The sequence below is a fragment of the Ictalurus punctatus genome, chromosome 15 (assembly GCF_001660625.3).
Source record: "Ictalurus punctatus breed USDA103 chromosome 15, Coco_2.0, whole genome shotgun sequence".
NCBI classification, from domain to species: Eukaryota; Metazoa; Chordata; class Actinopteri; order Siluriformes; family Ictaluridae; genus Ictalurus; species Ictalurus punctatus.
This window is the reverse complement of record NC_030430.2, coordinates 22,177,898-22,192,391: the sequence shown is the minus strand read 5'-3', so window position 1 is coordinate 22,192,391 and position 14,494 is coordinate 22,177,898. Positions and strand designations below refer to the sequence as shown.

The following is a 14,494-nucleotide window of genomic DNA, read 5'->3' as shown; positions in this document are numbered from 1 at the left end:
CGGTTCTCCATAATGTAAAATTCAGAAATAAAATTAAAAAAAAGAATCCGCACGGTTCGCATTTACTTCACGTGAGTCTGAATGGTTGTATCGAGTATTAAATCGTGATTCACACACACCTAAGTGCTTGAGAAAAACCTGAGAAATGTCACATTGTGGAATAAGAAAGAAAACCACAGAAAGTTCCAAAAACACACTTTATTCACATGGCAGTTAAAAAAAAAATGTAGAAAAAAACGTGTAGAAAACGTTTGATGTATATAAAAAAAAGTGTTTGTACTTTCCGCTAATACAAAAGAGGCAGCAAATAACAAAAACGTTACTGCTAAATGTTTCTGATTGGCCATCATAGTCTTGGTATAAAAAGCACATCATAATATCACAAAAAAAGGCACAGTTATAAAAAAAAAAAATAAACAAAAACAAAAACAAAAAAAAAACCAAACAAGAATTTCAGTGTTTATAAAACTAGCAATACCATTGACACGCTGGAATATAAAAAAAATTAAACAGTGTTATGAAATTAAGTGTAAAGAAATGTCGCATCAGATCAAAAGCTTTTTTTTTTTTGTCACTTAGGCCTTTGATATGAAAGCATGCTTGGTAAACTTTGTTTGTTTGTTTGTTTTTTAGCTTGGTAGTAAACCAGAAAACCAATACTTATTTTTTTTTTCGTCTTTGTTCAATTGAAATCTTGCATTATAGCTTCACTGGTATCAAGTTTAACATAGTGCTAACAGGATCCTAATTCAATCCTGCACTTTTCATTTTTGGGTTTTTTTTTTTTTTTTAATTTGAAATGGTAACACTAGTGAAATGATGGGTGCCTTTCTAAGGACACACACGACTTCTAAACTTGGCAATGTGAACTATGAGGCACTTGAGTACTCTGATCAGTGCTTTGGTTTGGGAGTGTGTCTCGTGTAGCGCACTTTGAACATGGTTCTGTGTCATTTCGGAGGCAGCACTGCTGGGCTACAGGGTGTAAATCATGGGTAATGCTCGAAGCAAACAACGCTCCTTACTGTTAACGCGCAGCATAGACTAGAGATTAGCAGGATGCACGAATACTGGGGTCCAACACTGACGAATGCGCCTGTCGTAGTTAATTATTCTTAATACAAAATAATAAATTATTACAAATTGTTATTTATATTAAAATTCCATACAATTAGAGCCCTCATAGACAGTTCATTTCCCCGTGTATAATACAAAATATATAATACAATATTATTAAAAAATAAAAGCCGACAAACAAAAGAGACAAAAAGAAAAAATGTAGAAAAACAAACAAACAAAAAAAAAGGTTCATTTACTTTAGTTGGCTGACGTCCAACACGGAAAAGCACAACATAATTGACGGCTGTGCAGTCAAATGAATGGCTGTACGCCTCTCCCAAATCACGTATTGTACCATAATGACTCGACCCCGCCTTAGGAGCGGCCACGGAGTGTTTTCTCTTTCCATTATTGCAGAATGATTGTCTGCTGTCTCTCGACCTCGCTCCTCCACGCTTCCTACATGACCAGCGTGCGGGAGCAGAAGTTGTTGAGGTATTTGTGTGTCGGCTCAGAGGGCAGAAGCTGGTCCTCGGTCTTCCCACAAAGCACCTGCTCCCATGTTCCCACGTGCTAAGGAGGAGGAGGAGGAGGACAACAGAGGGGTAAGAGGAAGGCGGGAAAGAAGCACAAAGATAACGAACATGATGAGCGTCGTCATTTTATGATTTTATGGTGTAATACAACACCTGGATTCGCAGCGTAACAAGCAAACAGCCCATTCGAAATACCTTTATACTAAACGAACCACGGTTCTGTCTCGCTATTAAAATGTGAAATTTTTTGGAAGAACAATAGATGGATGGCAATAGTTTGATCAGGGCCCCCCCCCAGAACTTTCCAGCCTTTCAAGTTTACGTTTTCTTCAAATGAAATCTATAATCCTTGGAGATATTTTTTCCCCCAATTTTCTCCCCACATCTGGACTCGTCTGGCAATACGACGGCTATACGAGAACGTTAAATAGTTAGAAGGACGTATCAAGCAATGCACAACTGAAGAAAGAGGTTGTGTTACCTGCACTGGGCTACCCAGAGTTCTGCGGGGCATCTGAGCGGCTTTATGTCCGTCCTCGCTCTTCTCCGATCCGGGCAGCATCAGCAGCGAGCTCGTCAACAGATCCTGCAACGAGTCGGAACGACACAGAGGTTAAATATCACCTCACGAGGAAACGACGGAAGTTTATTTCTGTATTTCATCTACATTAAAGAAGTTCAAACAGAGGACAGAGGTGAAAACAAGGACTGGATGATGGTGCAATTGATTGTGATTATAATCACATAATATCTGAGGACAACTTCGTATTGTCTCGCTTTGCTCAGGTTTTCCGAACGGGAAGTCACTTTACGAGTCAAAACATCTGTTTATTTTTATTACTGACAACAATTGTTTTAGACGATTTTAGATTGTCATTGTCTGACTGCGAGTCATAACAGGGTCGCTCATTACTCTAGAAAAAAAAACAAAAAAAAAACGGAAGACAAACACTTTATGAAATGCATATCTCAGAAAAGTCTGTTGTGAAATTTGTGGACATATCGCCCATGCTTAGGTGAAAGGTCACTCACCGGCATATTGTGGGCGGGGCCACTTGAAGGAAAAAGCTGGGCATGAAGATTCTGTCCCTCCCACTGCAGACACGTTGGCTCGACCTGCAAGCGCAATATGAACTCACTCGCTGTCTTTCATACGTACGCTTACAGATCACATGACGGAAGACATAATAAAAGATATCTAGATACATATAAAGAAAGGACTCACCTCTTGTTTAATCTTCTTGAGCGGAGGCTGGTCGTGATGCGCTCCTCCGACGCTCACTTCACATTCCTGAGGCTCCTGTTTAATTCCTCCAACTACTGCATCTACAGGAGGGCTGTGAGCCTAAACACAACACACACATTCCCGTTAAGACACTATAACACACGCACGTAACAGCTAACGTTAAACCATCAGTATCGTATTTAACACACACACACGATCACGCTTATACACAAACTCTCACCCTCTTCAGCGGGCCATATTTGGTGTCCTGCAAGGTCAGTGCTGTTTTGAATGGAGTAGGAGTGCGAGGAGAACACTCCATGATCGAGCGCCTTAGAGTCGGAGTCCTGAACCTGAGAAAGAGAGACGATTCAGGAATTAGCTAACGGCTTTATCGTAACAAACGCCGCTCGAATCGGTTTAGGTCTATGAGTGCAGAATGCTGTATCGGTATTTAGATCATCGTGTGAAAGAGTTCATTTAAGGTCTAATACTGTAAAAAAAAATAAAAAAATAAATACATTTAAAAAACCAACAGAAACTTACATATCGTTCTCCTTCTGGTGGTGGAGAGCGAGGTCGGGCTGCAGCGGCTTCTGGGAGCACACAGCTGAGGGCGAGACGGGTAGACTCTGACCGTCCGGGTCTGGACTCACGGAAGCGTTTAAGAACTACAAAAAAAAAAAAAACAAACAAAAAAAAAAAACAAAAGACAGAAATCATCATCACACACCTGCACTTGACTGTGTAAAGGAACAAACAGCCACAGAATACACTTCAGAAAAACGCAGCTGTGTTTTAGAAACGTGCCTGCAAGTTATGAAAGAAGATCTGAAAAAAAGCAGGTTTTCCTCCCCCCCCCCCCGAATTCCCCCCCCATCTCTTATAGGAACGCGAAACCCGTTATATTATCTAATCTCTGCTCATAATGGAACGTTCGCACCAGTGGGGTGTTTTGAATACGAAAAAGGACAATCTGAGGTTCTTGCACCCTGTGAATGCAGCTTGCACCTCGTGAAGTAACCGATTTCAGATCTAAACGTCTGGGAAGGGGAACCGAATGCTTAATAGAGTCCGATGTTTCTTGAGGATAGTCACTTTTGCATATACGTTGATTCGCGGATTTGGTGGTATTTGGTGAACGGAAGCCTGTTCGGTCCTGCGCAAAGTGCACAACCTTTACAACTGCTGAATTAAGATTTCATAAACATGTAATAGAATGCGTGTGGAGTTGCAGAGGTATGATCTCCAGTACCGTGGATATACACTACGACACACTCCTTAGAGATGAGATAATGAAAAATCAGGAAGGAACGAGAAATGATTGTCGACACGAACACGATCACCACTACTACAGTGGAGACTACCACTACTAGCACTACTGACTACTGACTCGGGTCTCTCGGTGGTACCTGAGAGGGCGAAAAGGGCAGGATGCTTGTGTCAGAACGTTTAGGCGCGGAGCGAGCGAACGACGAGAAGCCGCTGTCCTCGCTGTTCACGCATGCAGCCTTATGCGTTTTACTCAAACTCCTGTTAGAGCTCTTGTCGGGCCATGCTGTGATGTTCTGAGAAGATCATGCAGAGAGGGTTGATATTTAGCCTGCCCGCCCACTGATATACTACCTATACTTATACTAGAATGTTTTTTTGCTCAGGAAACTGATAAATACGTGCAATAAATATGTAAACGTATATTGTATATACGTTTGAATATGTCAGGTGCAAACTCTCTAACTGACTCTAAGCTCGTCCAGGCAGCAATATGTCACACGTCTGTAATACAAAGTTTTGTTCGTTTTCTTACAGAATCGATGGCATCCATGAACTCTGGTAAGGCTGCCAGGACGCCGCTGTTGCCTGCTGCACTGCCGCCGCCGTTTGTGCCGCCGCCGCCGCTACCGTTCGGACTGTTCGTGTTGCCGTGAGCGCTCTCCTCTGGAAGGCAGCCTTGCTCCAAGGGTGGGGCTGGGACGGAGACAGCCACGCCTACTGAGGTGTCAGTCAAAGAGCCCCGACCCCATGTGTAACTGGCCATGGAGATCTGTGTGTGTGTGTGAGAGAGAGAGAGAGAGTGAAAGACAGAGTAAATGATGGAGGAAGAGAGGAGAGAGAAAGGGAACTTGACTTGTTGAATGATTTGGGAGGGGTGGAAGGGGTGGGGTGGGGGGGGTTCTATGTTTCACAAGAATTTGAACAGAGTTTGTGGTGTGATAAGGGCACATTGCATCACTTAGCCAAGCAGTTAGAATGTGAAATAGACCCCCAGATGCTTCCTCCAATTATTCACACACGCACACACACACATACACACACTCACGGGTAGTGCTTGTTGTCCTTTCAGCTCATTCTCTGTCGACATCAGAAGCATCTCAATCTCCTTCACTCTCTTCTCTTTCTCGGGATCTTCTTCATTATAGTGTTTCTGAAGCACACACACACACACACACACACACACACACACACACAAGCCGAGTTAGGATAAAATATCTGTGCTTATCTACACAATAGACGCAGTGTTTTTTACCCAGACATTTTAAAAGTCTAAAATAGACTTCATATGAAAAGTCGACGTTTCTGGGTCACCTGTATAGCTGCAGTGCCGTGCTGAGGGATGTTAAAAATGTTCAGCTGCAGAGCCAATGGAAACGGCACCTAAACAACCAATGACGAAACAGATAATGAGTTCATGATGATGATGATGATGACAGTCTCATACTGGCTCGTTGAGTCATTCTAATGCAAGAAGTGTACCACATGTGTTTTCAGTAGAAATGCACTGAATGTGCGTAGCGGGCTTGTTTATTAATCGCTACAGTCTGGAACGTGCCAATAAGCGCTCTGTACATGGAACTATAAACATAACTATTCCGTTTAGTAATAACGGCAGATATTCCTGGAGGGGTTTTGATCAAATCGCGGCATCATTTTTGTAGCGTTATAACCTGCGGTATCACGTGCCGTCTGTATCCGTGCGTGTTAATGAACGATGAACGGAATGTAGGAACGTAGCGCTAACAGTTACCCGTTGTGGGTCAGGGATGTAGTACTGGGCCGGGTACTGGTTAGTGATGGGGCTGGTTGGCATGGAGCTGCTAGTCGGAGTCTGGCTGTAGTTGAGCAGGTGGGACGGTTTCGTGTATCCGCTGGTAATCGGCGATGAGCTGACTTTAGCCGTGTGCTGCAGATAGCCTTCCTGTTCCACTTTACGCCGCATCGTAGAGTTCCAGTGGTTCTTTATGGCGTTATCCGTTCTGCCGACGAGAGAGCGGGTTATTAGACGTGGATGTACACGCAGAGCGGGTTGAAAATACAAAACGGTTACAGATAAGTAACAAGGCGAATACAACATCACACGATCCGGGTCTACTGGACGTCTTAAAAACTGTTTACAGGTTCAGATCGAAATGGCTGGAAGTGTATTTGATCGTGTTATCGTTCGAACCTGCCCGGCAGCAGTTTGGCGATCTCGGCCCAGCGGTTGCCGAGTTTCTCGTGCGCCTGGTAGATGATACGATCTTCCTCCTCCGTCCAGGACGTCTTCTTTACCTCCGGGTTTAAGTGATTATGCCAGCGTTCGCGACACTGCTTGCCGATACGCCCCTTTAAGTGCTTCGCTATGACCGACCAGCGTTTCGGACCGTACTTCTGCACCAGCTCGATCACCTGAGGGTATGCAGAGAGAAAGAGTCGTATGAGTAAAGGAAGGCTAGATGGAGCGGACAGGCGAGGAGGCGCAAACACACACAGAAGGGGAACTTGAATTGCGCAACTATGCTAAGGCTGCACATAGATAGTGGTATTTAAAATGACTAAACATCTGTAATATCCACCTGCCAATGACTATCGGCAGGCCATAAAGTGACAGGCGATACAGAGTTAGACACCTGCTCCGTACAGTTAATCATTAGTTGCGTCCAGGAGTTCTTTCTGCTGAAATGTTCTTATAACTGTGCTTATAAGGGCCGTACGCTTGGTGCGTTCGGTGTGTCTCTGAGCTGTCTTTAAGTCTTGATTTGTTTTTGTTTTTCATGTTCAGGTGTACGCACGTACCCGCTGGTCTTCTTCTTTGGTCCAGGGTCCTTTAATGAGCTCGGGGTTGAGGACTTTCTGCCAGCGGTGCTGACACTGGACGTCCGTGCGGTTCTGTAACGAGCGAGGATGGTTTCGAGATCGTGAAAGTGTAATCACACGTGCAGAAAGACAACAAAACACCCAACATTTGAATTACGGTGTGCTTCTGTAAGTAACACCAACAGGATGTTGCTGGTGTGAATAAGCAAAGGTCGCCATGAGATTATAAACACACGTTGCTCTGGTTGTGCTGTGTAATACGCGAACAGGATGTACGTTATTGTGTGGTGGGTGTTTTGGCACATGAATTACTAAAGGTGTTAGACTGCCGAGATGGCCAGGTGCGTGGATTCCCCTATGAGTGCTTCAGAAATGAAACAGCCCCACTTTCTCATTCTCATGTACAGTGATTTATACAATGCAGATCGGTTTCTAAAACAAAACAAGCTGATACCATGCATGAATGTGTGTATTTATATATATCTATATATATATGAGTGTGTGTGTGTGTGTGTGTGTGTGCATGTCAGCAGGTGCACAGCGGATTCTGAAACAAAGCAATTTCCCCACCCTCCTTGACTCTGCCCCAGACTGGAGCAAATCTAAAAGGGATGCCCAAATATGCAAATTGTGCCATGAACCAGCACATCTATACTACCTGAAGCTTCTAGCCATTCACATGCAAATACTCACACATCTAACACATCCTCACCTAGCCTGACCCTCTCTAAGTCCCAGAATGCACACAAACACACACACACACTTACAGGCAAAAAGCTGGCGATGACTTTCCAGTCTTCTGAGCCATGATGTTCCACCAATCTTTTCAACTTCTCATCCTGTTAAGAACAAGCCAAACATTATTCATTCTTAGCTGAAGAACTGATATAAAGGCAGATGAGAAGAACAAAACGTTTCTAGACGGCTCGCTAGGACCGCGTACGTTCTAAATACACGTATAGCACGTACTATAAATCTAACTAAGCATCACATTTCCTCTGATTTTGCGAAAGGCACCAGATATGTTGTGACTGAAAAGAAACACGGTTCGAAAGCATAGTTTCACATTTGAACAGTGCTTCCGTGTACCTCTTCACGTGTCCAGCGTGTTTTGCCGAGGTGCCGTTTTCCTGTTTTGGCTAACGGCGCATCGTAGTCGTGATCATAAATCTCCACGTCGTCATCGTCCTCGTCGCTGCTGTAAACACTGCAGGGAAAGAGAAAGCGGGGAAGAGGGACGGGGCAATCGAAGAAGGTAAGGAGTAAAGCGTGAGGGGAGGACAGAACGGTGGAAGAAGGAAGGGAAAGGAGGAGTAAAGGTTAAAGAGAGAGAGAGAGAGAGTGGTATAATGAGTGAGAGAAGACTCTGAGTCAATTTTTTGTTCCAAAAAAAAAGACATGTATGACGTATAGCGAATTACAAACAGCCCCCTAGTCATACTGTCATGAATAATAGAAAAATTGAGCGATAACACAGTCAAAACAAAAGTGAAGTGGCTGAACCTGTAGTACCAGCAGATTGAGAGAAACCTGTTCTGATGTTTTTGGTTTCCACAGATATATGTACAAAACGTGGAGCGGCCCTGTTTCCCCACCACTGCATGTTCAGACCTGCTCGGGTCCTGTCACAGCCACATGCTCAACTAACTCACCTGGCCGGCTCTTGGCCAATCAGAAGGAAGCACGGCATGCGTGGAAGCCCGTGCTCACCTGGCTTTTGTGTCACACTTTAGGTGCTATGTGTGTTTATGTAAGCCTTGTGCTTATCATTACTGTTTAATGATTGATAAAGGACAAGGAAGAGGTCAGGGGCGTGTCGATCTTCACCCCAAAAAAAGAAAGAAAGAAAGAAAGAAAAGGGGATCTTGGGGTTACCTATTCATTTTACTCTATACTAGCTATATGAGCAGTTTTAGAGCATTCACATCGAGAGATTGGAATGAGTGTAAAACTCATGTGAAGCCTGGGCTAGATATTGTAGTGTTGATTATGCGACTTTGTATATTACTCAAAACTGTGTTCAAATTAAACACCTAATTATGCATGAACTTTTCTGCACCAGATATAATACTAAAAAAAATATTTAATTATTATTATATTTGTGTGTGTGTGTGTATGCGTGTGCATGCAACCGAGTACGGAGAAGAGTTCACACAAGTGCGCTCGTGCCACACTGACAGCAGGGCATTACAACTCGCCGTTCATTACTCGCGTGACCCCGACCCCTGTTTCCGCCGTCGCGTGCGCTCGGGTTTTTTTTTTTTTTTTTTTTTTCACGTTTGACGCCCAAACAATCGCGTCTCTTTGTTTTTGTCGCAGAAACTTTTCAAATACTCTTGACGCACTTGTCGAAAAGAAAAGATAGTATTACGATTTGGGTTTTTTTTTTCTTTTCTTTGCACGTCAGTCATATATCCGGGAACTTCCACATGATGTGAAATAAATAAATAAATAAATAAATAAATAAATAAATAAATAAATAGTTTCTGCAGCATAACGAGCGAAACCACAGGTTTGGAGGTAAAATAATAACCGCTATTAACCGATTTAAGCCAAAACCAACCTGACGTGGGAGCAACTGGGGTTCAGTTTAGGGTCACACTATAGATGGAGGCGAAAACGAGACCAAACCTTTTCGAAGCTAAAAGACAAACTCTCTCTCTCTCTCTTACACACACACACACACCTGTCTTTTAGATGTAAAACAATTCAGATAATGATATGAAGTTTAAAAAAAATAAAACACAACAACAACTGAAAATAGGTTATAGGTCACACTGTTGTCTTGGTTACTCTCGAACTTTCTTTCAGTGTCAAAATCACCTTGGTTACCTCAAAAACAGCCCCGCTGACACATTTACAGCTTGTGTACAGCTCTTATTTCCACCTGAAACTATTTAAGAATAGGTCTCAGTTTAAGATAGTAACTTATTTCCAAAAAGTAATTCGACCCCCGACGCTCATCTTCATCCTCATCCTGACTGACCGACGGACCCGCACGCGCAACGAATGAATGAAAATTTAAATGAGAGCGCGACCACCAGGCACCAGAGCGCGAGCTCGCTCTACTCACTCACATGACCACCACTACCACCACCACCACCAAGCCACCTGTTCCTGCGCGCGAGCCGGAGAACTGTTAGGATTTAGCAATTAAATACAAAAAAACAACGCTAATCAGAGATTAAAACGAAAAACCCGTCGTTGTAAATATACCGCTCACACGCGACGCTCAAGAAAAAGGAAAGCATTCATCCGCGTGCGCATATAAATAAATATAAATATCTTTACTCGCTTACTTACAGCTCTCGAGCTTGTCGCACGCACGTACGTACACACCATCATCATCAGCAGCAGCACCATGCATGCATCCAGCATTAAATCATAAAGTGCACTTAAAGCAAAAGGAGCTCCATGCCTACCTGTGTCTCGGTCGCCTCGCCATCCCGTGTGTTGGAAGGTGAGATGAGAGAAGTTTAGTTTAGTGCGCGCGTATGTGTGTGTGTGTGTGAGGATGCGTGCGTGTGTGCGCGCGCGCGCGTGTATGTGTGTATGCAGGCGTGCTCGCTATACGCTCCTGGTCTCCGCGATGAGAAGGAAGTGGACTGACATTAAGCTCACATTAAGGGGGAATGAGCCAGACTGTAAACACACCATCCATCAGACAAAGCTCTGGCACGGCCTCCCCGTTCCCCCCCGCTAAAGTTCGCGCGTTTGTATTAGCGCATGCGCGGTTGAGCGAGGCGTCAAGTGCTGCTCTGTCGTCAGCGCGCCAATTCGGTCGCCTGGTCGCGCTAAACTCCAGTTACACACACTCGTGCTGCAGTGCTAGTAATGTTTACCGAGCTGGAGGAGGAACTTGAATGGGGGTCATTTCAATGCAGAGCTTTTCATGGTTTAAGCTTCTAAAAGCAGAATATAGGCTGCCATTGCTGTAGCCTGGATCACTGTGGCATGTAAAATGTCGTTTATGAACGAGACATGTCGTTATTTCTACATTTTCTCTGAATGATTTTCCCTACACTCTGCACTCTCACTTTCACTTTTAAAGAACTGAAGCTTCCTTTTACTTCCTTCTTGGTAACTAATTAAAAAAAAAAAAAAAAGATAACCAGTGTTGCACATTTCTTTCATGGGTAAGTTTAATGCCTGTTAGAAGTCTCCAGATTTGTATATATTTTTTAAAAGTCATGATGATAATCAAAGCATGTTACATGAAAAAGGAAGACACTTAGAATAGAGTTTAATCAGAATAGAAAAATAATAGTTTATAACTCATTTCCTACAGAAAGAAGGCGTCTTTGGTCATGGCACCACAAAAGATTGACGTGTTTGCACGATGCAATCATTTCTACCAGACAAAAAGAGGCAGTGGGTGAAAGTAGTCAGGAAACAGATATAGATGGAATAACTTGCGTTTATTACTCGTAAATACTGCCAAGAGGATTTAAAAACCAAGAACAAAGTAGTGTGAGGGTGGAAAAAAACAATGGTGATTAGTGTTTGGTTGTTGGGAGCAACAATGATCGGTGATTGGTCATTAGGAACAATGGTGATCGGTGATTGGTCTTTAGTAACAATACTGATCAGTGATAAATCATTGGGAACAATGGTGATCAGTGATTGGTCTTTAGTAACACTAGTGATCAGTGATTGGTCTTTAGTAACACTAGTGATCAGTGATTGGTCTTTAGTAACACTAGTGATCAGTGATTGGTCTTTAGTAACACTAGTGATCAGTGATTGGTCGTTGGGAGAAATGATGACCACTGATTAATTGTTGGGAGCATAGACTCACACAGGCATGTCTGAATCAGGCTTTACATACTGATGGTGATTCTACTGAAATTCTCTCTCTCATCTCCTATAACCAGCAGCTCTGATCTGACCTGGAGGGCCATATTGAATGCAGGACAGTCGCTAATGTCTGTCTGGAATATCGCTATATTTGTCTTCAGGTTCTAAAATGGCACCAAATCTACTGACAGAGTCACTAAGTTGGCAGCACTGGAGATAACTGATGGGGGATCATATCTAATCTAAATGTTTTTGTGCATTTGTCCTTGAACTATAGGCTATTATTACATAAACATAAACTGCCCATCTCTTTCTTCACCTGCCATGTTTCCAAAGCATTATTTAAATGACTGTTGAACTGTTGATATTTCAGACTAGATCTGTTATTGTCAGTTCAGTGGAACAGAAATGTGTTTTAATCTATGATCACACTTTCACATGTTCATCATGAAAGTTGTTCTAAATTCAACAAACGTTGCATGTGTTTTGTTCTCTGCTTTTATTACTGTTAATAATTGTCATGATGCTGCAGTCACGTCCGATTACATCATTTGGCTTGGTCCATTGTCTCTGAGCGCTGATGTTCCTGTGGACGCTGTGGGATTGTTGTGGCTCTCCATGGGGTTACACATGCTCATCCATGCATCTCAACTAAAGGAGGAGGATCCATGGGTTCCTTCATTACAGACACAAGTTAGTCACAAAGCAGGGTTGTGCAGATTACCTGGGAAGAGCCTGCAGTCAAAATTACTCAGAACTCATTACAACGTTCTAGAAGGAAATCAAAGGAATTTTAGAAGTGTTAAAGGAAAAACCTGAATGACTTGCATATGAATCTTTATAACCAATCTGTGATCTTTAATGATCTTCTTTTTTTTAGTTGAAACTTTTTTCATCTACATGTGGGTCTATTGTGGGTTGGTTTTTTTACTGCTAGCTGCCGATAAAGAGGGCGATGCAGCAGCGCTTTAATCCTTTAATCTGTCCAGTAAGTTTCATACTTCAGCAAGACCTGACTGTTATCTCTTACGTTATGTTTTAGATTGCTGAATTAATTTCTCCTGTTCAGCGAGGAACTGTTAAGTTGTGTCAGCTCTAGCAATCTCCCACTGTGGCATCAACGGGACATAATGATAATGATAATGAGTCTTTACTGGTCACATATACATTACAGCACAGTGAAATTGTTTTCTTCGCATGTTAGGAAGTTGGGGTCAGGTCATACAGCGCTCCTGGAGGAGAGAGGGTTAAGTGGTTTAAGAGGGTTAAGAGGCTCAAGGGCCCAACAGTGGCAGTTTGGCAGTGCTGACGCTTGAACCCCAGACCTTCCGATCAGTAACCCAGAGCCTTAACCGCTAAGCCCCCAAGCCATTAAACCATTAACTTCTCACAGGAATGATGAAAATACAACACCAACCAACAAATCAGCACCAGAAAATATTTCACTATAAACATACAGCCCCCTCTGAAACAGTTGGAATGGCAATTCATTTGTTTGTGCTCTACACCAAAGACATTTGGGTTTGAGAAGAAAAGATGGATATGAGACGAGAGATTAGGATTTCAGTTTTTATTTCCTGGTATTTATATCTAGATGTGTTAAACATCAGAAAACATTCATAGAAACCGTTTGTATCAGACCACCCAATTTTTAGGCAAGCAAAAGTATAGGAACAGAACTTTTGTGGCTCATCTCTGTATTTCTTTGCGAATTCCAAACCGACTTTCCGATTCTTACTGCTGGTGAGTGGTTTGCATCTTGTGGTATGCCCTCTATATTTCTGCTCTGGTGGATTGTGAGACCTTCAGCCCTGCCCTGTGGAGGTTGTTGGTGATGTCGCTGTCCGTTGTTTTTGGGTTTACCTTCACAGCTTTCACAATGTTTCTGTCATCAACTGTTGTTGACTTCCTTGGCCAACCCATTCAGTGTCTGTTACTCAATACACTCAATACACCAGTGGTTTCCATCTTTTTCAGGACATTCCAAATTGTCATATTGGCCATGCCCAGTGTTTGTGCAGTACCTCTGATTGATTTTCCCTCTTTTCCCAGCTTCAAAATGACTTGTTTTTCTCCCATAGACAGCTCTCTGATCTTCATGCTTGTTTACTTTTTTTTTTTTTAGCAACAAATACAGTCTTCACAGGTGAAACTGAAAGCTACAACCAATAGTAGAGGTTTTTATTGTTTTAAAAAAATCACTCTAACAGGACACACCTGGGTAACAAGAAACACCTGTCAGTCACATGTTCCAGTATTTTTGCTCGCCCACAAATTGGGTGTTCTGAAATAAAAAAGTGCTATGTTCTATGTTGTTTAACACCTCTACATAGAAAGACCAGGAAATAAAATCTGTAATTCTAAACTCTCTTCTCATATTTATCTTTTGATCTCAAACCCAAATGTCTTCAGTCTACTGCAAAAAGAATTGACTTGGTCTTGCTGTTCCAATAGTTTCGGAGGACACTGTATGTAATATATTTGGGGGAGTATGTTTTCTTTAACACCTCTAGTGTGTAAATGAAGGCATATGGATGAGTAAAAGTTGCATGTTGCATTTAGGTGTATGATATAACCGATCTGACTTGTTTTGTGTTATGCAGTACTACATAACAAAAATTACTGTTATAATAAGGATATATTGACTAGATTAAATATTGATATATGTGCAAGACTTGTGCTCGCAAGGATTTTTTTTTATAAATCCTTGCTACAAAACAATTGTGAGTGAGTTTGCAATTTTGATTAGACTGATAGTGTGAGATAAAGGATTTCACTATTACATGTTTCCGTTATAGTAAAG

The 14,494-nt window shown here is 42.5% G+C and overlaps 1 protein-coding gene and 1 long non-coding RNA gene across 2 annotated transcripts; one reads left to right on the top strand and one right to left on the bottom strand.

Annotated features, from left to right (window-relative positions):
- Window positions 1–660: 660 nt before the first annotated feature.
- Window positions 661–10,603, bottom strand: myb (v-myb avian myeloblastosis viral oncogene homolog). The gene is made up of 15 exons (XM_017487823.3): window positions 10,317–10,603; window positions 7,984–8,101; window positions 7,662–7,733; window positions 6,874–6,966; window positions 6,266–6,486; window positions 5,846–6,074; window positions 5,407–5,475; window positions 5,141–5,245; window positions 4,628–4,864; window positions 3,367–3,491; window positions 3,062–3,173; window positions 2,821–2,940; window positions 2,628–2,711; window positions 2,077–2,181; window positions 661–1,632 (listed from the first exon to the last, which is right to left on the bottom strand). The coding sequence occupies exons 1-15, from the start codon at window positions 10,337–10,339 to the stop codon at window positions 1,519–1,521; spliced, it is 1,827 nt and encodes a 608-aa protein (XP_017343312.2). The 5' UTR covers window positions 10,340–10,603; the 3' UTR covers window positions 661–1,518.
- LOC108276283 (uncharacterized) lies at window positions 8,040–8,765 on the top strand. The gene is made up of 2 exons (XR_001814880.3): window positions 8,040–8,149; window positions 8,452–8,765. It is a non-coding gene; the product is annotated as an uncharacterized LOC108276283 (long non-coding RNA).
- Window positions 10,604–14,494: the final 3,891 nt, after the last annotated feature.

What these genes read in the sequence shown, in the direction of transcription:
- myb (XM_017487823.3), bottom strand. Translation starts at nt 10,339, where the DNA reads ATGGCGAGGCGACCGAGACACAG. An exon ending in CACGCTGGACACGTGAAGAG is followed by an intron (nt 7,734 to 7,983) that starts GTACACGGAAGC and finishes TGTTCTTAACAG; the next exon opens with GATGAGAAGTTGAAAAGATT. An exon ending in CACCAGAAGGAGAACGATAT is followed by an intron (nt 3,174 to 3,366) that starts GTAAGTTTCTGT and finishes TCTCTTTCTCAG; the next exon opens with GTTCAGGACTCCGACTCTAA.